Genomic DNA, 26,433 nt, shown 5'->3' with positions numbered 1-26,433 from the left:
TCTTATTTCACTGCTACACAAAAAACCCAACACACTCCAGGCTAACAGCAACCATTGCTATTTCCCAAGCACAGGTTACACTTAGGGATTTCTTATTCCAATCCCCTTTTAAATTGTAGATCTTCCCTCCAGTCAAGCATCAGAATGCCAACTATCAACAAGCTTTTGTTTACTAATACTCTCGCTCTGTGATAAGCATTGAATGGATAAGTCTCTATGCAAAAAGGGGAAGAGGCATAAAGGAAAAAAAAATTACATTTTCCAACAGCACATGTCTCTAACTACTGACAGCTGGGGGGCAGGATGCTATTTTCCCACTGCATAGCAGCTACCACTTTCTTTGGTATCCTAGATTTAGAAACCAATTTTTATCACCTGAGACCATGTGATTTATTAGCAGAGATGGCACACTTGGTATCCAACGCTTGGCCAGTTGGCACTCCAGGAGGAAACTCAAGAGCTGGGTCCAAACTCAGAGGCTGAGCCTCATCTCTGCTTACAAAACTTCAGGCTGAAGCCCCAGCTGCAGAGACAATATAGCAGCAGGCATCAGCAGAGCAGCTCCAAGCCAACTTAACCCACAGGAACTGTCCACCAGAGAGCCACAGTGAGGCTCATCCTGCGCTGTCGAATGAAAGCACAAACCTTATCATGGTGCCTGGGGGAAAAGGAAGAACATGCAGTACTGAAACATCATTAAAATTAAGTGTGACCAGGGGCTTTTCTCCCCATGAGTTTGAGTAGTAAGTCTAAGATATCTGTGATTTCTGATTTAACGTAAGATATCTGTGATACAGAGCTGGTTACTACCTTTAATCTTCCAGGCTCCAAAAGAGCTGCCAGAGAGCATTATTTTTAATGCACTCTCACACAGGGATAGAGTTTCCAAGGAAGCTGCCAAATCTAGCAAAGGTTTGCACTTTTCCTTTCCAACACTTTCTTAGAAAGCTGGAAATAACGTTACCTTACTTTAGTGGCCATTTTAATTAAATTAGTTTTGCTTTAAATACAACAACCAAAATGAAAGAAGAATGAAGCTGAACTTTTGGGCACTTAAAGCTGTCTCTTTAAACACAGAGCTCACTAAAAGCCTGACAGGCAAATTATAAAGATCTATAGGAGACCATTTTTAAAAGAGTACACATTGTCCAAGGCACAGCCTGCATATTTCTTACTGCACCAGAGCACATGGACCATAATCCTAGAGGGGCTCCTGGCTTGCTGTAAGATAAACTCCAACAACACTGGTTATTAACACTTTGAAAGCCAGAGCCCATTCTCATCCAAGTAAATGAGAATCAAGTTAGACTTTATGTTGTGTTCTTTGTCCTAAGAAGCATAATTTAAATGAAAATACAGCTGGCAGTTTATCTGGGCTATGGATAAGAAACTGCATACTTGCAGTTAAGAGCAGAGCTCCCAATACCTCCTTATTGCTAAAGGCAGACCTTTCCTGAGCTAGTCACATAAAAACATCAGTGTCTCTCCAGGAAAAAAAAGAGGTGGGATACCTCAGCAACCGGAGGAGACAAATGCAAATCAAATGTGCTATTGGAAGGCAGCATCTCTCAGCAGTTACTGCACTCAGGGGAGAGAAGCCAGGTCTCAGAGTTTCAACACCCACCTCTGCCACATGGGCAGCGTCAGGCAGCCTCCTCTGCTCTCTGAGAGATGGAAAGGGAAGAAGAGTGTGAGGTGGCATTAACATGCAGATTGAAAGAGATAACTCAGCTGCCCCATTCTACTTAATTTCAATTAACTCAGCAGCCCATTCCAATTAACTCCACCCAAACCAAAACAATTCCAAGTTTTTAGTGCCATAAGGTATGCCTGGGGAGGTGCAGGAAGGCACAGCAATGACCCTGCCATGTCCCACCTGCTCAGAGACAAGCCCTGTCATTCAGCACTTGATGCTTAGCCAGGTTTATCACCTATCTCTGGCTTCTCTTAGTCATTAGATAAAAAAACCACACTAACTATTACTGCTGTCCAGGGCTGCAGAGGTCTCCTAACACCAGCAAATGCTATTAATGTAGTAAAGGAGAAACAGATTGCCTGGGCTGCCATCTCCCTGACTGCTAGAGAGGCAATCCCCACATTAAAGATGGGAAGGAGCTGAAATGCATCAAGCACAGATGTTCAGGACATAGAAACAGGGTATTTTAACCAAGCTTAAAACAGACCCAAAGGTGTGTGTTTGCTGGTCCCTTTGCATGGGCCCAAATGTTCCCCAATGACATCTGCACACCTGACAAATAGCAGAAAGGAACATTCTGTGCTGGTGTATTTTTCTCTTCAAGAGATATAAAATCACTGCATTAGTCATGCTAGAGCTGAACTGTCACAGCTCTTTTATTATTATTTACCAAAACGGTTATCAGCCAGATTTGTACTATTAAATTCCTGTATCACAGAATTACTCTGATATCCAGAAAGTGCAGTATTACTGAAGTGCTGTTCCTCCCCAGCTTGTCTTTCCTTCTCTCTTTCACAAGGTTCTTTCTGTGCTGGCTGCCCTGCAGGAAACCACAGGAGTCAAGTTCTGTGCAGGGATCTCACCCTGCAGGCTTGGGGGGCTGCTGGCTCTCACAACACTGCTCTCCTGAACCAGCCCCCACCAATTTAAACCAACTTATTTTTTGAACCTAAATAATTCAAAGCAGAACATAAGTGGTTTTTAAAATGCCTTTTTTTTTTTTTTTTTTTTCAGCAGCCATTTTATTTCCTACAATAGCCAACCCACACTAGTCCCTTGAGCTGGCTCAATGAAGAAAGCACTCCTGTTTGCTTTGCAGAATACTAATATGGTCTTGGGAAGCAAGTTCCTAGATTGTTGAAGCTCACAGAGGCAGCACAATCAGGCCTCTGCTGTGAAACTATAAAGAGGCAAAGTACTGTCTTGCAAGAATCCCACTGCTCCACAAACCCAGCATCTGGCCTGGCCTCTGTGTGAGATAGGAGAGAGGTTCCAGTGGTGGAGAACCATGGATGGAAGCACTACAACATGGCTGCCTTGCTGGCTCCTCCTGCTGAATCCCTGATGCACTGATATAGTTCATTCACAAAAATGTGAAGATCACGGCCCTGGCAATCCAGCCTTCAGGAACCTGCAAGGGACTGCCCTGCAAATCAGTGCACACGCTGTCATCTCCAGGAGGAACCCACTTGCACAGAGGGCAGAAGATGTCTCAGCAGGAGGAAAATCTTCCCTAAATCATTCAAAAGCTCATCAAATTAAGGCAACAAGCTGGTCAAATGACAACCCACATCCTGAGTTCAGACATGCCTTCAGTCTTCAGCACAACCCCCCCAAAGGAGTTTAACTTTCAGCAAAGCCACATGAGACAATCCTTCCTTGGCTTCCCTCCCTGGCCAAACCATCTGGTCCCCTCCCTCACCTCAGGACATGTGCATGGCACAGCAAGTCCATTCAGGAATGCAAATGAAAACTAACTTTTCAAAATAAGATGTGGGGGGAAAAGGATTTTTGTTTTTTAGTGAAAAAGATTTTCTTGAGTGGCTACCAGTTGTAAAATGGGGGCCCACAGCAAACCCAACACTGACCACCTCCAACCTCCTTTGAATTCACACTGAGTCACTAATTTGGGTCTAAATGACAGCAGCAAGAACTGGGAACTGCTGGTTCTTTCCGGCAGCTTGTTTCTGGTTAGAATTATACCAGAGCAACAACGAAGTCTCTCCTTCCTTTATCCCCCCATACAGGTATTTTGAGGTGCAGAGAGGTGAAATGCCTTGGTATCTGCATGGCAGAACTGGGAACAAGTTCTCCCATGCAGATACCAAGTACAGGGATTTATCTCCACTAAGCCCTGCTGTGACTAGCAGACCATGCTGTCTCACATTACCAAGAAGATTTCTGCAGTGTTCAGGCTCTGCTCTCCTGAAGAGATTGCTGCAAAGGAGATAATGGGGACACAAAGTGCCTCATGTTCTTTGGGAGTACCCCACCACCATGCAGATGTCCAAATCTGGAGTGACAAACAGAGAGGTGCTTCCTGTCCCCCTGCACTTCACCTGACTGCAGTGTCCTGGCTCCCTCAGGAAACTGGATAAAAGCAGTAAGAAAACTGCCCGGGATGAGGAAGAACCATTAGCCAAAAGATTACTTAATTTAAGATTTGTTTACAGCTGCTGGGGATTTCCTGAGGTTAGATGCTGGTTAATCAAACCATGGAGCACCATTCAGCATCTGCCCCAGAAAGTTTAAAAGCCATCTTCAAATAAAATATAGGGACCAAAACAATCCTGCAAATCATGCTTCCAACACTATTTCCCATGTTTCTCTTTTTTTTCTTCCTTTCTGGCACATCACCACCCACGTGAAAGCCAAAAAGAGACTGTAGTACCTGGTTACACAAGGGGAGCCCATCACAGTAGCAATTCAAAGGTTTCTTCCATAATCCAGAAAAATTTTTCAATCCAGAAGTCTCATTATAGATGGATTGACACATCCACCCTTCCCCACAGCCATCCATCCACTCCTGCAGCAGCCTCACCAAGCGCAATGAGAACTTTGCTGCTGCCTGCCCCTGGTGCATTAGCTGGAGTTATTACATCCAGCTGCACAGCATAAAGCTACAGGAAACAATTTCATTAGGGTCCCATTAGGCTTAGACTGGGCTGGTCTTTTCACATGCAAGGGCACAAGGGGGCATGGCTTTGGGCAATAATTTGAATGCATTGCTAAAACCATTATCTAAACTACAGATTCATATTTACAGGCACAGGCTTCCACTCATCCCACAGCAGCCCACAGGGGCACTTTGGGATCTGATATTTAAAGCATTTGGTGCTGGCAGCAATGCTCCTCCAGGAGCTTGAGGCACCACAGGGACACGAGGGTCATTCAGACAAGTCCACTACTTTCCAAAAAACCCCTGGAAGCTGCCACTAGGCTGGGGAAGGGCTCAAAGGAAGAACATCTCTTGAGAAACCAGTCTTGTTTTGTTTGGTGCTTTGCAATTTGCAACTGCCCATGACACTGCTGGTGTACCCTGACTCAACAAGAAATGTTTAAGTCACAGGTTGTCTATTGTGCTGATTCAGAGTAACCCAGTATGTGAGATGGCACAAGTTTAATGATCCAAGCTCAAGAGTTATTTATTTTTTTAAATTATGATTCAGTGTGTCTGTTTCAGCTAAATAGAAAGCCCTGTGTCATCATAAAGCTGTGATGATATTCTGGAAATATGGTCTCACTGGAGGAACACATTGTAATTTTATACCCAGCTATTGAAGAAGATGAGGCCAAGCCCTAAGTGACAGACACTTTGATGAAACAACACATGAATGAAACATAATTGTACTAGAAAAACAGTAAAACAGAACTAATCATTGAGGGCCCTGTGTTGTACCACGAGCAGTGACATTTGCATTGGCACAGGGCATTCCCATCCACAGAGCTCCAAATCCTCCATGAATATCAGTAATTATGCAGTCTGTCCTGCAGCCAGAAGCAGACAGGTTTTGCCACATCCAGTTTTGCAGAGACTGAGGTTGAGATCCCACCATGACCCACGGGACCCCCAGCTGCCTGCAGGGCCCCGTGAGCTCCCTCCTGTCTGAGCAGGGAGAGGGGCTTCACCTCCTCTTTGCTCCTTGGGATGGCCACCACCCCTTAATTAGGCTATTCCCAGTGGAAAAGATACTGCATGCTCCAACTAGATTCCTTCCGAAATTCAAACTTGGGACCTTGGGACCTAAGTCACAGCCTTACTAGGGAAGACTCAATGTATTTTCCCTCATAAAATTAAGATGTAATTCTACACTGCTCTGCTTGCTATGAACATGTCTCTACATGCAATGTTGTCCATATCCATATTTAACCTAATACAAAGAACTAAACTGGGTTCAGGAAACCTGCTTTCTTCTAGGTTTCCATGAAAGCTGGATCTCAAAACCCTTCTTTATGCCAACAGCAGATAACTGTTTCACAGACTTCATCCAGCAGGGTTGGTAACTAGCTTAAAAAATGGCAGATGGAAGCATTAAATATTTATTGGACTGGAGTGCATCGATTTCAGAAATTAACACTTTGCAAAAGACTTCTGTGTGAACAGTAATTAAACAGTCACAGTCCAGCCCAGGTTCTGAGTAAACTGCAACTCTTTTGGTAAAACATATGTATACATAAAAATACTAGCACTTGTCTACTGATTTCCATCTGCTCTGTGATTATGAATTAAAATTAATTAAAACTTTGGAGTGATTTTCCACTTAAAGTTGGAGCAGTGGGAGCCCTTGTGCTGGGCACTCAGGCATCATGCCAGTGAAGCTTGCAGGGAGCAGGAGTAGCTGATGCATTGCTTTAAAATACCAACGACTTTGTGACCTCGTGATCCCAGGGCTAGTAATGCTGGGACTGAGTTTATGATAACAGTGGGATTGAACTTCAGGGGGAAACCATGAGAAAAGTGCAACTGGTACTGCCAGGGCCCTTGCAGGCTCCACATGTGATCCAGGAGTCCAACTGTAAATAGCAGAAAGCTGCTGTTTGCTTTTGAGCTCTCTCGTCCATGTGGGAATAGATTTGCTCAAGAGATATTGCAGTTTTATTTCTTCCAGAGGAGTATTAATCTCCCACTTGTGCTATTGCATGAGCAGTTATGAGACTCACAGAGTCTTTAATGGACTCTTTTTAAAAGAAAATATCTTTTAACTCTGCTTGAAAAGTAGCTTCTTTTGCCAGAACTACGAGTCTTCCTTTCAAACACTGTCCAGTAGCCTTTCCAGGACTATTTTCCCATTCATTCACACTCAGGATGTCAGGAAGGTGGCATGTCCTGTTCATTAAGGCAATAGCTGAAGCTTCATTAAAGGTAATTGTTGGTGGTACATTACTGAATTGGAAGCACTGGGTACCATTCAGCAATCTTCCCTTCCTCAGCACAGACTGCTATACACTGTATTTTGTCACCAAAGCTGGATTTATTCCATGCTCTGACTCCATCACTGCTTTTTCACTTTCTCTCTTCCCCCAAAACATATGTACTTAAAAACCCACCAGAAATGAACAAACCCACCCACACAGGGATGGCGGGTGTGTAAGGCAGACTCTGAGCTCTCCTCCTGTCTGTGCTGAGGGAATGGCAGCAGCTCCCCACAGACTGCACTCGGCAATAAGGAGCTTATTTCCATTTTATAGGCAACACTGGCCTTTGCTGTGGTGCTCAAGGGGACAGAGGGGCTGTTTTCCCCCAGCAGCTGGGTTGGGTTTGATGCTGACCCCACCATGCTGTGTGCTCCCACTGCAGCTGCACCTGGGGAACGTGGAGCTGGCTCCAGAGCAGCACCAGCACCCTCAGCACAAACCCCAGCTGAGGCACAGAGGGACAGAGGAGCAGAAATCAGAGGCTCTGGCTCAGCCCAGCCAGGTGAGGACAGTGCTGCACACTGGCAGAGTGCAGAAAAGGGGTCCTAGGTGCAGGTGAGTGCAGATGGGCTGGCAAGGCTGCGCTCTTTTTATTGAGTGCACATGCACACAGGCTGCTTTTGTTTGCTTTGTCCCTTTGTGTCCCATTCCAAGGTGCAAATTGGGTTCATGTCCTCAGGAAATCCTAGGAGTTTGTGGGCCAGTTTGCAGAAGGAGATGAAGAGAAGGCAGCTGCCAGGAGACTTTAATGAGAGCTACTTCTACACTCATGGTACAATTAAGAGCCACATAATGAAACAAAGGCTGGTTTGTTTGTTTTTTAATGAGCTCTATTTATATTTGACTTTAACTATCTTCATTCATTTTCTCTGAATCAAACCTTCACTGCTGAAATCTTGTGCATCACAGTTAATAAAGGACAGCTATAATCTGATTTACTGCATCATTCCAAACACGAATGTACTCACAGGAGAAGCAGATAGTTTGCAGCAGCACTGTTTAAAGCAGAAGAATTGACAGCAGATTGAACATCTCAGCTGCCTTGCAGAAGGCTGAAGTAACTCCACAGACTTGTCTGAGGCATCTTTTAACATGTTATTATAACACTAAGAGGTTAAGTAAGGCTCATGTCAAAGCTAGGTTTAGGCTTCACAAACTGGAAACTGGTGAAAAGCAGGTGCCTTATCTGATAGATTTCATCTGTCTGTTAGGGATGCCTGAGTTTCCAGATGTCAGAGAATGGAAAACCAGAGAAACTGCATGTGAACCAACTCAGAGAATGCAAGATCCTTGAGCTTTTTATCTTCAATAATGCAGAAAAGGAAAAAAAAATCAGCTGAATAAATCAAGAGAGTTTATGGTTTACTCCAAGTAGAGGATTAAAACAAAACTCAGTATTATTATTCCCTTGATTTATCCCCTTCCTTAAAACAGAGAAGCCACTGATTCCAACAGAGCCAGAAATGTAAAATGGAGGTTTTCTTCTTAGAGGAAGAAATTTTGTCCCTTTTTTCCATATTTAAGCTTTTAAACAAAGCGAGCTTCATTCTAGAGGAGCAGCTGTGTAATTAAGACAATTTCAGAATGAACAGTGTGATTCAAGAGCCAAATACTATCTTAATTATATGCATTAATATTCTGCTAAGAAAATGCTTATCAAATGAAAAAAAATCATGTTATTGCACAAGGAAGACCACTAAAAATATAAAAATAACAGAGAAGGGTGACAGTCCAAGACAGGGCAGGTCACTGCATGCTGTGAAAGCAGCTCCCAGCTGCAGAGGAAGCACCCAGCAAGCAACAGAGAACACCCCTATCTGAGCAAGTAGAGAGTGGGCAAAAGTCAGCTGTCCTCAGAGGTGAATACTGAATGAGGGACTTCTGTGTCAAAGGGGGAGCTTTGACAAGCCAAAGGATTCTTGGTTGTGGTCTGTTCTAATTTTTAGTGAAGAAAATCGAAAATGAGCATTTTCACAGGAACAGGCAGCAAAGCAAGAGCCAGAGATCAGGACAGGGCTAGAGAGAAGTCTCTTGGCTGGACTGGGCACTGGGAAGCCATCCTGCTGTGGGGACACACTGCAGCCCTCATCTACAGAGCACCCCCCATTGCCAGGAGGTGGGCAAGGAGCCCCTCTGGCCCCTGGGGCTGCCTGGGGGACCTGGCTGGCAGACACAAGGCAGCCAGTGCACAGGGCACAGGAGCAGTGCAGGTGAGGAGCTGGGGAGCAATGTCTGCCACTGTCCAGTGGGACTGGGCATCCCTCCTCAGAGCCACTGTGTGATCCCCCACCCCTCATCAAGGCTGCATGGCAAAACACCAGCATCCATTGACCAAGAGAGAAAAGAAGGGATTTCCTTTAGGGTCAGGAAGCCACAACTAGGTGTGGAACTCCTGATTCCCACTATGGAGAACAAAAACAAACAAACAAAACAAAACAAAAGTCTCAGAAAAGCCAGAAATGCCTTGCTTATATTGAAGCATTGATTTGAGGAAGTTTGCAACTGCACAATGGCAAGAGCCCTCCAGCCTCAGGCATGCAAGGTGAGACTGGGGGATTCCTGGCTCACAGCCTGCCCGTGGGGCTCTGCACTCACATCAGCCCCAGGAAGAGAGCCAGGCTCCACGTGTAATAGGAGATCTCCAAGGAAAACCTTTGGGCACTACAGAGGTAGAGAGGTGTTTTAGACTTTGCCTCTTGCAGCTTGTCACACATGGGGCTAACAGCCCCAGTGCCATCCCCTGGGGAGATGGAAGGGCACCTGTCTCACAAACAAACCTGGGATTGTTACTCAGCTACACAGAGGGCCAAGGTCTCATTAATTAGCACTGACATTTACAACAGAGACCACGAAACATGAGTGATACGAAAATGGATAAATTCCAAGAGGATTAGGGAGCAAAAAAAGGCTTGGGGGATGGTTGTTCTGCTTATTCTGAGTTTTCCTTGTAAAAAGAGACTATTGATATTTGAATTCCTTTTTCTATTAGAATGGGGGAAAATGCAGTAGGTCTTCTGCCATGTTATCTAAATTGCAAAGTGCTGCACACCACTGAAATGAAAAGAGGTTGCTTGGACCGGCCAGTCTCCAGTGAACGGACTTGTGGTTGGACCCAGAGGTTACAGATCAGGAAGGGTTTTGCTAAAATGGGGTAGCTTAGCTTTAGTTCAGAGGATTTCCAAAAAAACAATGCAAAAGTCTACCAGTCCTCTGCCTCTACTAACACAGGGTCAAGCTCCTGATAAAATAAGCCATCTGCTCTTTCAGACTTTCATCCCAAACCAGAATAAACCTGTTTTGATGCTCTTGTGGACTTGGCTCCTTCCACTGTCTTTCATGTGCTCCAGTTGACATCATCAGGCATTCACATTCCTTGGATGAGTTCCTCAGGCATCAACCAGTGGGATTCTGCCTCAATTCATGAGTCTTTTCTATATGGCAATGCCAACAGCAGAAACAGCTGCCCTGGTTTTGAGCACTAATTAACCCCCATTTCTCACTTTCATCTCTACTCTGTTGCTGATCCCTGGAAAGGGTCTTTAAAATTGAACAGAGAAAGCCAAATTTAGTTCTGGAGTGGTAACCCACTGGCAATGGCAGTGGAACAGGGCAAGATCACCAGAAGGGGAGCAGATGCTGTACTTAATCCCAGCCCAGAGGCAGATCCTTCACCACCACCTCAACCTCCACATTCTTTCCAGGGTGATCATGGGAGAGTCCCACTCACACTGAGCTCTGGGGTCTCCTTTCCTCTCCCCTTCCCAACCTGTAGATTCACCAAAACTCACCAAGACTCAAATGTGCCATTAGAGGGAAGAAGTGTTAACATCTGCAATCTGCATCTGCTGGAGAGGCGTGAGCACACTTCGTGTATGTCCGTGTCAACCTGGCAGGGCAGGAACCACCTCCCTTTATTTAAAACCTGAATTTCAAGGTTTTTATTTAAACCAAGTCACAAAACCCCATCACCATTGGTGCAGCTTTCCAAACCACAACGTACAAACGCTCACAAGCGCTACGAGCCCCAGGACAGCTTTCCCCTCTCCTCTTGCCATCCTGCTAATTGTGATGTCTGGGGCTATAAAAAGGCACAGCACAAGAGCATGCCTCTCCTCCTGATCTGCTTCCGTGTTTATAAGCATGGCTTATCTAATGACACTTAGGAAGTGTTACCAAGGAGACTATTTGCATCCTGCACGGTGTTGCTAAAGCAACACTGCTAAATTAGATGCAGCGCTCTTAGCCTTCACCTACTGCATTTGCATTGCTATTAAAATGGAATAGTCACAGGCTTAAACTATATTTGGGTCATTCACTCATCCAAACACCTGAAAATAGTCCAATGACAGCAGCAATGGAGTTTCCCCTAAAAATCTAACACATCTAGGTCTCCATCTCTTACACGTATTTCAAGCCTGCCCCTCAATGTGACCTGCAGTCAAAACAAGCCATCTTTCATGCTGCAACCTTCCTCCACAGAACATGTTTTCCCCTATGTGTTTGGCTTTTATTTGAATGCATCAGGAGATTTTAACTGTCATAAATAATTACAGCATCTTAGCATTTGATGGAGCACAGCAGAAGGCAATTTGTAAGTAGCATTAATTTTTGAGGCACAGGATGGCTCAGAGGCACAGGAAATGCGACAACTTGCCTGGAGTTTATGGATCAGCTGTTCATCCTCACCCTGAGTCTTGGTTCAGCTGTAAAGAGTCACCATTCAAGGGCTTCAAGATGGCCCATGGAAAGATTAAACAGCCAAACAATAATTACTTGTTTTGCCCTAAATAAAACAGTAAAATACTCATTATGGAGATGATAATAAAATAGAAATCTTAAACTCTAAATGACTAGCTATAAACAAAAAAACAAAGGCCAGGGGCTATTTTAGGTGATTTTACAGAATAAATTAAATATAGAAGCTCAAAAGACTACTGGTAGGAGGGAGAGGTGGGGTGGCAATGGTTTCCAAGGCAATTAACAGCTTCTCTAGAGCTCGGACATTTGTCAATATGATAAAAACCATAAAATTCAAATAGCACCTCTGCACACACAGACACATTAATGCAGAAGTATGGACAGCTGTCTGGAACTTTACAGGAAATATTACAATTGTGTGACAATGGGATTTACTGTAAACATACAATAAATATCATTTTACTGTGTTCTTCATGATATCAAACAATGTTTCAAGCAAAGTCACTGGGCCCTCTGAGGTCCAGTATTCTGACACTAATCTAGAGCAATGCATTACCCCCACAGGTCTCTGTTCTGATGGTCTGAGCAGTACATTTTGGTCAAAGACACATAACAATAAAACACCATCCCACCAACACCCCAATGGGGCTCTCCATCACTATTTAATATGTTTATTCCAAAAATAACTCTTGCTTTTAACACTTTCAAATTTAAAAGATAAACTCAGGCAAGGACACAAATACTTGGCATCTGTCACTGAATTCAATCAGCTCCCTGAATCAGAGCAAAAGCACCCTGTTCCAGCTCTGCTGCAGTGTGTAATAAGGTTTGGGTGCCTCTTATTAATAAATCCTTCCTTCAGCCCAGAAGCACTACTGAAAAGCACACCTGGGAGCATTTCACTATATATAAAATCTCTGTTCCAACAGCAAATTTGATCTGCCTACAGAATCTAATCAAGAGAAGGTAACTCCTTCCTGCTGAACAGGCTCCAGCACAAGTAAGCCCATGTCCAGAGAGATTTCACCTGCCAGGTCTTGTAATTGCCTGGGCCTGGGAATTTAAGATGGAATACCAGAATCTGGACTGTAAAGAATTTCCTAGCAGTATCAGGCTCCAGGTCAGCCTATTCAGGATGAGGGGATGACACAAACTCCTTCCTCCTTCCCTGCAACAGCTGTGGTGAGGTTCAGTTCCTCAAGTTTTATCATTGCCTTAGCTCCTCCATGAGAAGGTGTGATGAAGGCACAGAGGAAGACTTCTGCAGTTGGCCATGGCTGTAGGACACATGTGTGCCCATCACCACGCTCCAGTGAGGTGGCTGGAGAGGTTCCAGCACAGTGCTGGTGGAGAGCTTCCTCCAAGCCTCGTGGTGGGGAGGACACCCTGCAGCAGGTGAGCTGTGCTGGGGTCTGGACAAACACTAAAAGGATTCCTAACTCCTCTCATAGAACAAAAAGAGGATGGTTCAATTTTTAATGGGGCTCCAGATCTACAACAGCCACACTCCCTCATGCCTCCTTCTGTGGTCACACAGCAAAACTCCATGACAGTTCTGAAAGTGATCTCCAGTCCTCTGTGGGAAAGGGTTGGTTTGTGTCCACGCACAGGGGCTGCAGAAGGTTCTTTTCAGCTGCCTCTGCTCCAGGGGAGCTTTTCCAGGATGCAGCACTCAACCCTGGCTTCAGCTACCCCACGTGAAACAGGCCAGTGGAATCTCCAAGGAAGGGTCAGAAATGTGGATTTGCATTACCAGCAAGGCACAGAGAGGGGAGGAAAGGAACCTCCCTGTCTACCAACCAGCTCCTCCTTCTCCCATGAGAATTGAGATCAAAAGGAAAAAAAGGTTTTCTCTGTGCTAGCTGTGCCTCTGTGAAATTTTCTAAGGACTTTCTGTTGGTTTTGGATCAGATCCTAGACCCATGTGGACAGAACTTGGTGTGTCTGGATTATTTATTAGCAAAAGGGTTCCCTCTGCAATCAAGCGTGTAGAACACCTTATTAAAGCATGCTCTGCTCTGAATCTGACCTGCTGGAGCTGGCATGAAGAAGTTCTCAGCACCCCCCCAGAAATGCTGCTGGACTGTGAATTGTCATTACTTCCCTCATGTCAGTTCCTCCATGGCCTTATCTAAACTATGTCATAAATCTTCTGGGTTTTCTCTGAACTCTCCTCCTCCTAGTGACATTCTGTACTTCTGAATAATGTTGTCTCCATATGAATTACAAGGGACACAGTAATAATGCTCCAGCAGGAGCAAGGGAAGCAGTGGGAAAACAGCTAAAAGCTACACTGAACTGTTTTCTTACTTGTAATCTTCTGTCATACACTGAGCTGGAAGATTAGATAACGAGACTATTTATAGCAGCATTGCTGGATGTGTATCACAAAACCTTTATTGTAAGACCACGACAAGTATAAAATTTTAATTTTGCCTGCTACTTCCCTGTGTCACAGCTTCGTTTGCAGCAAAGCATTTTTGCTTTTGCAGTGGGGTTATTAATAATGGATGTAGCATTAACATTTCCAAATTGGGAGTTCACCCTCAGTCAGTGCTCCCACCCATCACTCTGTAATTTCTCCTCCTGGGCTTCATGTTGGGCTGACAACAGGGGGCTGGCAGTGTCTGCTCAGCCACCAAACACACTCTGAGTGGGCAAGAGCAGCCAGAGCTCGCTGCACTCACTGCTACAGGTCCCACCTGCATGGCTTCTCTGCTTGAAACCTGCAGCTACTTTTTAAGCTCTCTGCTAAGCCCTCCAGTACACAACCTGTAAGGCCTGAGAACAACTATCCAGAGCAAACGCAAGAACACCAGATGATCTCCAGCCAGCAGATGGTAAGAGCTTTCTTCCACAACTAATGTAAGGCAGATTTCAAGCAGAGGAGCAAAACTCTCAGCTGTCAGTACTTACCTCTTAGTATCTCAACTCTAAGCCTTGTAAAAAAAAAAAATCATGCTTTTAATTAGGGAGAACTTTTTGCTCCTTTATTTTATCTCATGCTTGTTAGGGATGTGATTGTTGAGGGGTCATACCATTGAAACAAGAACACTAAATGATATGCAGAAACAGGAGTAGGAATGTAGAAATCCAGTAGTAACAAGAGAGGTAACCTAGGTCCTTCATTATGTTTTTACAGCATTTTTATTAAAGAAAGTAAATTTCAACTACTTCTCCCCTTTCTGTATTTGATGAACATAATCAATTAGTGAGGAACATTTTGTCTTTTCCATTTTCTATCTCATCTACTGAAGTGACTCACTCACGTAAAAAACAGATTCTATTTGCACCATTTACAGTTATTTGTGTCCTGTCTTCTACAGTGACTCAGTATTTCTATGGGAAACCATCTCTTCTATTCCTGTCTAGTAAATACTTGTTAAGTATAAAAAATAGGCATCCATCACAGACAAAAATGGTCTTGCAAGAGTGATATTTAGAAACACAATGGCACCATTTACCCAAATCAAAGAAATCATGAGTAATACCAATACAATTAATGCTACATTTAAAGATACCACCTAAGGTGGAGATTTGAACCAAGCTTCTGAAGCAAATATGGAACCTGGATGGTAAATTAGCTGTTTCTAGATCTGTTTGCCTTATCTGTCCTTTGTCTCTTCAGAAACCAGGATCCCTCTTAGCTAACTACTGTTAGCTGCTGACAGTTAGTGACACAGCACCCCAGCCTCTGCTTTGATGAACAGATCTGCCCAAGCACTGGTGCTACATATAGGCTGGGTGGTGGTCATATAAAAATTATGAGATTAAGTCAATAGGGAATCCATGCCTACAGCCATGCAGGAACACCTGGAAAGTGTCAGTGTTACCAGTGTGAAACTCAAATACTAAATACAAAGGAACAATAGAGGAGGGAGACTCCACAAGTAATGTCTGTACTTTAGAATAAATTTTTACTAAAATGTTGTTATTGGGTTTTTTTAAAAAATATTTACATTAAATGGGTTTTTTGAAACTAAAAAACCTGCCGTGGAATTTTATCTCTGAGGATGGCAAAGAACTATTAATATTTACTTTTCAAAATTTTGCATAAAGCAGGCCTACAGTTTAACCTGACAGCTCTCTGAGAGCTGAGATTCCTTCCCTATGCTTCAGCAAAAAGTTGAACTGAGGTGGACTAATGGAGGATTGTATAAACATAATGCCACCATGGCATCCTCTGCCCTACAACTTCAAAACAAAATCCTATTTTAATCCTGTACTTGAAAGGCCAAATAACCAATATTGTAAACATGAACTAGCATCTTCTAACAACACACTTTTACCATCTCAAGTCCCCATGAAGAAATGGAGATGAAAACCTATCCCCACCTCAGTTTAAACCACAGTTTTGCAGCAACCCAGATCTCAGTATGGGTAAGTATCCAAGGGTCTGCCCTGCTCTCCAGGTGCTCAGCTTAGCAATGCCCTGGTTAGCCAGGCCAAAAGGCAGCCTAAGCTCATGGATATGTCACACTCACAACAAAAGTTTTAACCACTGTTAGACCCTAACTTTCAGTGAAAATTCAGTTCTCATCCCCAGAACTACTTTGGTATTTGTGGCACAAAAGTGACCACCTGCACGGTGCTGTGAATAAAGTGAGAAACTCCTGTGGGATTTGCAGTTTGCAGCACAGCACTGAGCACCTGCACACTGCTGTGATTAAGGTTAATCTTAGATCAACCACTTCTAGATGAAGACAATCCTGAAACACAAGTACTGTAGAGCCCACTCCTTGACACAGCTCAGAACTGGATTACTCAGATGTCCTAAACTTTCCAGGCAGACCAAGTCAGAGCACGTGTGGATCCCCAGCTTGAAATAAGCAGCCCCTGTGAAGGTACACACTGTAAGTAAAACAACATGTACTTATGTACTTGCCACAGGCAACAATTTCAGTGCTGTAGAAGTAGCTGGTTCCTGCAATTATCCTAGCAGCAGTAGGTAAGAACAGCTGCCAAACCAGAAAACTTCCATGCCGCTGTATGAGGAATCTTCCCAGAGATGGAATATCCACCAAACCTGCCATTTCAACAGTCTAGGAAACAAAATGAACCAGGGGCTCCTTAGGCTTCTGTCATTAGGAGGTCATTGTAAGCAGAGAGAACCTGCTTTCTCTTACTCAAAAAGAGCCCACAAATGGAAAAGCAAGTGCATTTATCAAAGTCACAGTGTGCAAGAGACACGGTCACATCCAAGAAAGCTTGTACAGGGACCTGGTTACAATCTCTTCTGCCTCCCAAATAGAGTCTGGATGTTCTGTGTATGGCTTTGACACTGGCATGGCAATGAACCACCCTGTGTAAACAACCAGGCAGGGATGCTCCAGAGCCAGCTCCTTGCCTCCACCTACCACTGCAATGCCTGAACAACCCAGCTGAAGTTTTAAGTTCTCATTTTAGCACTATCCTTATCAGCTAAACACAGGGAGCGTTAGCAAGATGCCCTTGGGAAGTCAAACTGAGAAGGGCAAATGGTCTTTGTCTGTCACAAACTTCAAAGGATTCCTCTTTCATGACTTCTTCAAGTCTCCCTTAAAAGTGGACCCATTTTAGCATCCAGAGAATCCACCAATAATGAACTCTACTGAGCAACTACCTACTGCAGGTGGCTACAGTCACCTTTTGTTCATTTTATGTCCTCCTAATTCTTGTACTGGAAGGGACAGAACAGTGGAGCTCTGCCACTTCTTTACTTGCAAGTCATTTCCATTCTAGTTGTCCCTTTTTCCAGAGACAACAGTCCTAGTTCATTCAATCATTCCTTATATGAAATTAATCCAGACTTATGACCATCCTTGTTGCCCACCTCTGAATCTTTTCCAGTTCTTCTGAATCTTTCCTGAGATTTTGGAAGGAGAAGAACTACACATAATATACACATTTACACAACAATCTATTAATGGCCTCTATTTTCCTCTGTTTGCCTTCCCTTACAATGTCTAATATTTAATTTGCTTTATTGACTTACTAAGCCTGGCACTAATATTTTTAGCTCAATCATCCAACTGATGTTTTGGTTCCTACTGGTTTTCAAAAGTAGACTTTCTTGCACTTGAGAAACATAGAGAATCACCCATGGGCAAGAAACCAGCCACATGATTTCGTGGGAAATTTGTGAAAAGCTGCAGCAGCACCTGCTTCACCAACAACAGGCTTCATCACCTTATGAAACAGACAATAGGAAAGGAAAAGATCAATAAATTGCTGTGTTTGGAACACTGAGCAATTTTAGGCAGTTTAAATGCAATAAATCAAAGTTCAGTAGCTTGGGGGAAAATCCAGTGCTTGGAAGAAGGTCATACAAACCTGAGAGCCACAGGCAGGAAAAACTTTATACCCACAACCCATTCAGGTCAGAGGGAGACAAGCATACCCTGGCCAGAGTAAAAGCAGAAGGGCAGGAAGCAGGAGGCATCCTTCAAAGCCTTGAATGATGAAACTTCTGACCCTGTAAGGCTGGAAGAAAATAATATAATACTTCAAAGAAGAACCAATTATGACAGCAATGGGAGCTGAGGTTATCTCCCAGCATCACTGTTGGTATCCCCACAATGCACTGCCTGTGATGCCTAAAAATGCTTGTGATGCACCCCAGCTTCTAAGCCCTATGACCATCAGAGCTGATAACCTTTTACTCCCCCCTCAGTTCTATCTAGTGAGTGCACAAAATGGAGCTGGCAGCAGGACAGTCTTTCAACAATATACAATTATTGAAATGCCTACACCAGCCAGATTACCATCTTCTACATGTGTTTCAGAAGCTCATAAAGCACCAGAGAAATGGGGAAAAGTCTGACATGTTTATGTGTCAGTGGGATATAATGTTTGGAACAGCAACTGCAGAAATGCAAGGCGTGTAATCCTGACTGGTACCCTCCATGGGTGAGGGAAAGCAGGAAAGCCTCTGCCTTCTTGGTCAAGTGCTGCACAGCAGGCTGCCAGTCTGGGAGCTGCAGCCAGGGTAACACCCTTCAGCAAACCACTGCTGAGCCTCCCTGACTGCAGGGGTCCCAGCAAAAGAGAGGAACTGCTCTGTGGAGGTGCCAGGCTGCTTCATGTGATACTCTGAAGGTCTAAACCCCAAATCATCCCACAGACATCCCCCAGACCCATGAGCAAAAGCTGTCTGGATGAATGAGCAATAAGTACAGGCAGCCATAGGAGCACCCAGCACAACATGACTAAGATCTTCATGGGAGCCTCCGGATGCCACTGGAATACAAATAAAAAAGAAGAGCTCATGAGTAATCAGCACTGCTGAAAAGAGGATCCCTGGCAGCTGGGGCTGTTTCTGTAAAACTGTGCATGCATTCTTCTGCAAAAAATATCATAGGTGTCTTGACCTATGAGAAAATCAACAGGAAGAAATCCTGCTGCCACTCACTCTTCAAGGCAAGAGGGGCTCAGGAAAGAGTACCAAACCTGAGTAGGAGGCTGGAGGAGAGGATTTAAGAGAGAAGACAGTAATAGTTCTTAGCTTTTACAATGTAATATTGATCTGCTGTCTACAGCAATGGCTAAGCCTTCTTGAAGCTGAGGACACAAGACAAGGGAGGATAAAGAGCTACACGGAGCACAGGAGATGGCATACAAGTCCTGTGCCTCACTTCTGACCCAAGGACTAGAAAAACTTCATTTCTAGCATCCTGGCCCAGCACATCTGGGAGCTACACCACAACCCAAACAGGGCACACAGCCCACACCTCACAGGAGGAAGAGTTAAACACTTCCAGCAAAGCTGAGCAGTACCTAAGGAAGGAATGCAAAAGCCAGAGATTGGGAAGATGTAACACTAGGCAAGGAGGGGAACTTAATGAGCTACACCAGGATTAGAAAAAATACTTAATAAAGGAGATTGAATAGACTATCTTGGAAGAACTGTGGGGGAGGGAGAGGGGTCAAACTGAGGATCCATCTCTTGAGAAATAATAGAAGTCTCCTTGGTTGGAACAGTTCAATGCAGACTGCCCTGACACAACTAAATAAACAGCACACAGAGCCACTGATGAAAAGGCTGATCTTTTTCATCTCAGAATTCAGCAGATTAGATACAGCTGGAGTTTTCTCACTTGGCTCCCCTCCAAACAGCCATACACACCTTGTTTGATAGTTATCACAAACCATATTTCAGAGAGGGTGGACAGCAAAAATTTCCTGGAGTTTATCTGGCTGCATCCTTAAGGAGATTGTTACCAGATAATCATAATCTTTTGCACAGCATTAGGAAAATACACAAAGGATCACCTTCTGTCACCCCTGAGAAACTACATCTGGGTTATGGGAAGGGAAATACTCACAGGAATTCTGAAAATAATCTCACCTCAACCTCCCCATCACGATAGCACCAAGTGAAAACCTCCTTCCCCTCACTGCCCAGAACTTCAAGGTTTACAGCCATATCAGGACCGTGGCATCAGATCACCTGCAGTCCTGCAGGAGTTCAGTTCTCACTGTCTCCAAAACAGCCAAAGCCTGTAGGCACAGCTATGGCACCAAAGTCTGGATTCATAATGCAGATATGACATTCTGCTCTGGAACAGGTAATTCCAAAGTGCTCAAGTCTAGTGGTTCCTAGTGAACAGTTATGTGAAGTGCTTTTATAAACAGCTGGACATCATAGATTTTAAAGCATTACCTTACTCAAAAGCAACTTGAAAATCATCAGCCTGGGGTTCCAGCTTTGCTCTTGCAGGTACCTTCATAAAGACCTGCCTATTTCAGTTACCTGGTTTTAAAACTGCAGCTGAAGCTTGAGAATCAAGTTGTGTGCTTTCCTCCTTTTGCACGACCATCTAAAGCAAAGTAAACATTCTGCCAGCCGTGTCAGTCTTCATGAGATTTCTGTCTTATGCCTTCAACACCAAAAGTATCACATGGTCTTCAGAAGATTTATGTAACTAAAGATGACCATTTTTAGCAGGACTAAGAGGAAGACATATAAATTTCCAGCACAAGTGGGCGACAGCTCTACCATGTGCAGAGATGTTACTTCTTACTTAGGTGAGATGAACTTGTAAGGTACAGGGACAGAATTCAAGGCCTGCAGACCACCTGAGGAAGCAACGCAATCACAGCTTCTTCTCAAGCAAGAATGAGTCCTAATCACCCCAACACCAGGTCAGGAAGAGGTTGTCCCAGAATAAGAAAGTATTGGATGGTGGCCAGCTTATAAAGTTCTGTATCCCAAACACTAAGCCAGACACTGAAGGAAGAACAACTGGGGACCTTCAACTAAAATATACTTTACAAAATGTTAAATGGCAGATATGTAACAAAACTGTGTGACATTCATACTTTCATTGCTATGCCTTGAGTCCATTTTACAGAAACCTGTCAAATGCAATCAGACTTGTTTATTCTGCATTTAAATAGGACCTGAGGCAGTCTGGTTTCAAAAAAGACAGAAAAGGCACATATTGTCCCTGGCAGTTGCTTAGTTTTTACAACAAAGGCAATGCCTTGTTCACTCTTTATTCCAAATAAAAATTATTTCAATGCTCTGTTGCATTAGAATCTTGAGAATATTTCTCCTTGCTGCCTCAGCACAGGTAGAAAAACAATTAAAATGTAAATTAAAGGAAGAAATATTGAAACAAAGTGCCATTAACACACAACTCACTGCTCTCACCCCCCCCCCCCCCACCAAAATCAGGTGATTCATACAGAGCATCCTCCAAATCTCACGTAAGCCACTGTTAATGGATTAAGTGGCAGTGTCCCTTCTGGCTTCAGTTTATAAATTCTTATCTGCTTAAGGTTGCTCCAGAAAGACTGACAGCATGATTCTTAAAGAGACAAATCCTCCCTGGCAGTTTACAATTGCATACCAACAACGACAGCACAGCGTGTGCCTTCATGTTTGCACTGATGGAGGATGATGGTTCACTGTTTAGGATTCAGCATCCCCCTCCTTTCCAGTCTGATTTAAAGCACCACCATTGCTTGGGCTGAGTTTCTCACTGACTTCCTCTGTGACAGAGCATTGAGCATTCCTAACATCTCCTTGCATGGCCACTGAAACAGCCATGATAAAACCACCCTCAGTTCACACAAGTGCTCCAAATCACCCAAGTACAGACAAAGAGGACAGAAAGATTCAGCAGAAGAATAATGCACGTGTCAGAAAATCCTTCCCTATAACACCCAGTTGCCAAGCTCATCATTAACCATTTCCACTCTTCTAGACCATGCCAAGAAAGTATCCAAAAGCCCAGCAAAAAATGAGGGTGAACAGCAGCATTTCTATTTTCCACGCTGGTGGCTGCAAATTCTGCAACGCATAGAGGAAGCTGCAACAAGTTATAATCTGAAATGGCTGTTAGAGCAGCACCTTCCCTTATTCCCTGCTTACAGAGAGATGTGTGACATCCTCTACCCCCACTATCAAGTGCCTTTGGCTGTGAAAATGACCTTAGAGAAGAGGTACCCAGGTAGTGCCCAAGAAGATTGCATTCTTGAATGATGGGCTATTTTCTGCTACCACCCTCCCAACTTGCAGCAAAAGGGAGCAAAAAAGAGCAGAGATAGAGGAGACCTTTGGAGGGCTCTCCTGTCCACGTTACAGAAGCCACCCCCATCCCATTTGGTGCCAACAGGTCCCCAGGAGTTCAGGAAAGGGATGGCATCCTTACGAGGAACAGAATAGCCACATCAGCGAGGCAAGGAACCCCAAATACTCCCCGCCCTCCTCCAAACAGGACTGACAGTCCCATGCACACACGCATTCATGGAGCCCTCAGAAGAGACACCAAAGCAAAGCCTTCATTCACCAAGAAGCACTCGGGGGCTCTTAGTGCTCTTACTCCCCCAGATTTTTGTCCTTTGCTTTCCTATGGTACCTTTGCACGGAAGGAGCCGTGCACCCATCAGCCGCCCATGGGGCAGTGCCGGGGAAGAAGCGGCAGTGCTGCGAGCAGGGCAGGGGGCTCACACGGCGAGAGGGCTCGGGGTGCCGGGCACGGAGCCATCCTACCCCGGGGAGCACAGCCTGCCCCCGGGTGTCCGGGGTGCCTGCCCGGCGTGGGTGCTATGTGTACCAGGGATCTAATCCCACACTGGGCTCCCTGCGGTAGCCACGATTTGTGTCCTGTCGGGTGCCCATCCGATCCCGGCGTGTCCGGAGCACCCATCCCGCTCCGGGCTGCTCAGGTGCCCGGGGATACCGCGCGTGCCCGCCTGGCGGGGGATGCTCAGGGTGCCGGGAGTGCCGGGGGCGCTCGGGGTGCCGGGGGTGCCGAGCGAGCAGTACCTTTGAGGCGGTGGTGGCGGGCGCGGTGCAGGCGGCCCTGGCCGCCGCGGGGCAGCGCGGGGATGCTGGAGAAGCGGCTCCCCATGGCGGCATCCGAGCCGGGCCGGGCCGGGCGGCACCGCGCGAGGTCTCTGTCCCCGGGAGCTGTGGCGGCTCGGGCGGAGGGCAGCGCGGGCTCGGAGGGCGCCGAGAGCCGCGGTGCCGCCCGCCGGGCCCCCCGCCCCGCTCGGCTCCGCTCTGCCCCGCTCGGCTCGGCTCCTCTCGGCTCGGCTCCGCTCGGCTCGGCTCCGCTCGGCTCGGCTCCTCTCGGCTCGGCTCCGCTCGGCTCGGCGGGGCGGGGCGGGGCGGCGGCACCACCGCGGCCCCCCCGCCGCGCCCGTCGCCATGGAGACACAGCTGTTCCGCCGGGGGCTGCCCCGCCCCGCCCCGCCCAGATGTGCCACCGCTGGCGCGACAGGTGGGGACACGCTGCGGAGCCCCCGGCGACCCCCGCCCCCAGCACAAGGGCGCCCAGGACCACAAACCCCGAGGGGCAGACGCAGGGTCAGGGACATTATTCCCTCCCATTGCCAACCCGGGACTTCCCTCGCACCTGCTGGCCCTCAACCCGCTTCCCCAGCCTCCTTCTTCCAGAGAGGAAATTTGTGGCCAAGCCCGGAATCCAAGCGCTTCAAAGAAGCTGCATCATGCATGGACGCTCAGCCAGGCAGACCGGCTGTGGTGGGATGCAGCTGTCCTAAAGCAATTAGGATTCTCATGGACACAAACATGTCAGAGCCACACTCGGGAAGGCAAAGAAGATGGACAAGCAGCTCCTTGCACAGTCCTAGGGCAAGTGGACAAGTAGACAGTTAGTCAGAGGGGTGAGCAGGTCTCTTTCTGGTCCCTGACTTACCCAGTAAGTTGTGTGTGTGCCTGCAGCCACCACTTTACTCAACCCAGGGGCTCAAAGCAATGAAAAGTTCCAGTCAAGCTCAGGGAAGTAGGGGAGGGTAGAGATGGGATAAAGGGAAACACTTCACTGGCAGATCTGTGAAGGGTCAGGAGCTCATGCTGGTGAAGCACCAGCATGGGGCACTGCCTGAGCATGTGTCCCCTGAAAGCTGCTGGGATACAAACACATCCCACAGGAGCTGGGACTGCCCTGTGTGGCTGCAGCTCTCTGAGCCTCTGCACAGCTCCAGAGCCACAAACACAGATTACTCCTACATGCCCAGGACATGCCCACATGGCTCATCTTCTTGCCCTTAGAGAGAAGGTGCTGTGTTAATACCACACCTGTCCACCACCAGACATGTGGCTCCTCTTCTCACTGCCCACCCTGGAGCCACCCTGGCCAGTCAGGTGCTCCACAAAAGCAGCCATGGCTATACAGGATGGGAATTTCCCCTTGTCCTCACCACAGCAGCACCTTGGCCACAGGGGAATTTCTCTTGTGACAGCCACAACCCAGAACCTGGAGTTGTTCAGTTGGTACCACAGTAAAATCAACCCACAGCTGATGTTGTCTATTGTAAATTACATTACCTTTGTCTTTTAAGAGGAGTACAGGCTCTGAAGACATAGTTATAAGCTTCATCTAGAGCTTCAGTGGATGCTGAGGGCTGAGGGCATCTTCCATTCAGCTATGTCATGGCTGTAAAATGGCTTTGTCCTTCCTTCTGTAGAACAAAAATTTAATTTTCAGTTTTTTTCCAAAAGGTGATTTTGCCAGTCTATCTACCTGCCTCCTTCCTCCATTTTCCCTCCTCTTAGAAAATGTAAGAAAAGCCCCTCCTGGTCAAGGACCACATACGATGTTCTTAAAACAGTTACTGCTGCAATTTCCTCAAGCAGAGAGCCAAGAGATGCCCTGTTCTCTGAAACCACTCAAGTATCTAACTTTCAGAGGAGAAGGGGAAGCTTTATTCTGAGGTTAAATAACAAAACTTTATAAGGAATATTGAGAATCTCAACCAAGAGATGATGCTTACATCCAGATGAGAATTTCTTTTAGTATGTATGATCTACAGAGCCAGGGTGAAGAATCATTACTGTCCTGCCCAGCTTTTAATTGCACTCTGGGTGAGATGTGCACTTTTTTTGCATCCTTTCTCATTCTCTCAGAAGTGGAAAGGAATGACCAGTCAGAGTGAAGCCATGGCAGAGTGGGGTTGAAGTCTGGCTTAAACATGAGCTCCCTGTTCAGGTCTTCTGGTGTGTTGGGTCCTGCTCTGGCCCATGTTGTTCCACCAGCTGCCTCCACACACAGGAAGCTCAAGAGAAGAGATGAGACAGAGGCTGAGACTGAGTCACATCTTTGTTTAGAACCTTTGTGAACATGAACATTATGTTTCCAGCGAGCTCATTTCAGTGAACCCAAAGAGAAACAAATTACCCTGAGATGAGCTCAGTTAATTAGGGCTTGGTGCTAATAGCACCAAGGTTGTGGGTTCAATCCCTGTAGGGGCCAGACTTCGACTTGGTGATCTTTGTGGGTCCCTTTCAACTCAGATTATTCTGTGATTTGTGGCACAAGACTGGAATGGCCCTTAGAGGGTAATTCCACCTCCTCATCATACAATACCTTCCATCTTGTTGAATCTAATTGTCTTCAACCAACAAAAGAAAAAAAAAAAAACCTGTTCTTTCTCCATTTCTTTTCTCTAATCTCTCTCTCTCTGCCTGTCCTTGAATTGCAAGAGATCCTGAGCAAGGACTGTCACTTTTCTGGGAAGTTTCATGTTTAATGTGGCAGAAAGAGGTGTAAATAGAAGGCAAATTATAATGGAAAGAGGCACCTTTCCATTGTTCAGCTGCCATGTGGGATGGGCTTTGCTTTGCCTGGCACAGCAGCCTGCAGCTGACACCGTGGGGACAAATGCAAAACAGCACCAGGGGTTGTTGTGATTGTACCTTGGTTCACTTTATCAAAGAGCCTTTGAATTTGCTCCTTTTATTGGTTGGAGAAGGAGTGAGAAGGAGGGGCTGCTTGCTGTCCTTGCCAACTTATGTCAGCTCTTCCTGCAAAAAATGTTGAGCAGGGTGAGAAATATGCTCTGTGATCACAGGGGCCCTTGATAGACAAAACAGGATCACACTGATTCTGGGTTTTTGCCTTTTTCCTGTGCTCTAGCAACAGGGAGCATTGAAACAGCTTGCCAAACTGCAGGGCTTTCACACCAGCAAGTCAGGACTTTCCTTGTGTGTTAGTGTTATCAATTGAATTGGCTAATTAGAGACATGCAATTCCTTGGTACCAGCCCTGCCAGGTAGTGGTATCTGGGGCAGAGCATGCTGTGGGACAGAGCAGGATGAGTACACAGTGACTTAATACTCCTCTCTGCTTTCTGAATTTAACCTTGCTTGGGCACCTGACTTCCAATTTGTAATTTGTGCTTAGAAGTCAATGGAGACAATGCAGCCACGCCATTGATTTCATCTGAAGTTAGTATCAGTAGCATTGTGACTGTAACTATGGACCAACACAAGGAGAAAGGCTCTGCAAAGCCACATCTGCTCATGGAACAGGAGTCACCAAACCCCCATCAGTTCTCCACCCGAGAGCTGGGTGCAAGGATGAGCTGCAGCTGCTCAGCTCAGGCATGTG

General features: G+C 45.7%; 1 protein-coding gene across 1 annotated transcript in view; it reads right to left on the bottom strand.

Annotated features, from left to right (window-relative positions):
- NEURL1 (neuralized E3 ubiquitin protein ligase 1) overlaps positions 1-22,929 on the bottom strand; it is a 140,870-nt gene extending 117,941 nt beyond the window's left edge. The window contains exon 1 of the mRNA XM_050976488.1: positions 22,845-22,929. Within this exon, the coding sequence (XP_050832445.1) occupies positions 22,845-22,929 (85 nt within the window). The remainder of the gene's footprint in view (positions 1-22,844) is intronic.
- Between the last annotated feature and the right edge of the window lie 3,504 nt (positions 22,930-26,433).

The sequence above is a fragment of the Serinus canaria genome, chromosome 6 (assembly GCF_022539315.1).
Source record: "Serinus canaria isolate serCan28SL12 chromosome 6, serCan2020, whole genome shotgun sequence".
In the NCBI taxonomy this organism is placed as follows: Eukaryota; Metazoa; Chordata; class Aves; order Passeriformes; family Fringillidae; genus Serinus; species Serinus canaria.
This window is presented reverse-complemented; position numbering and strand designations above follow the sequence as displayed.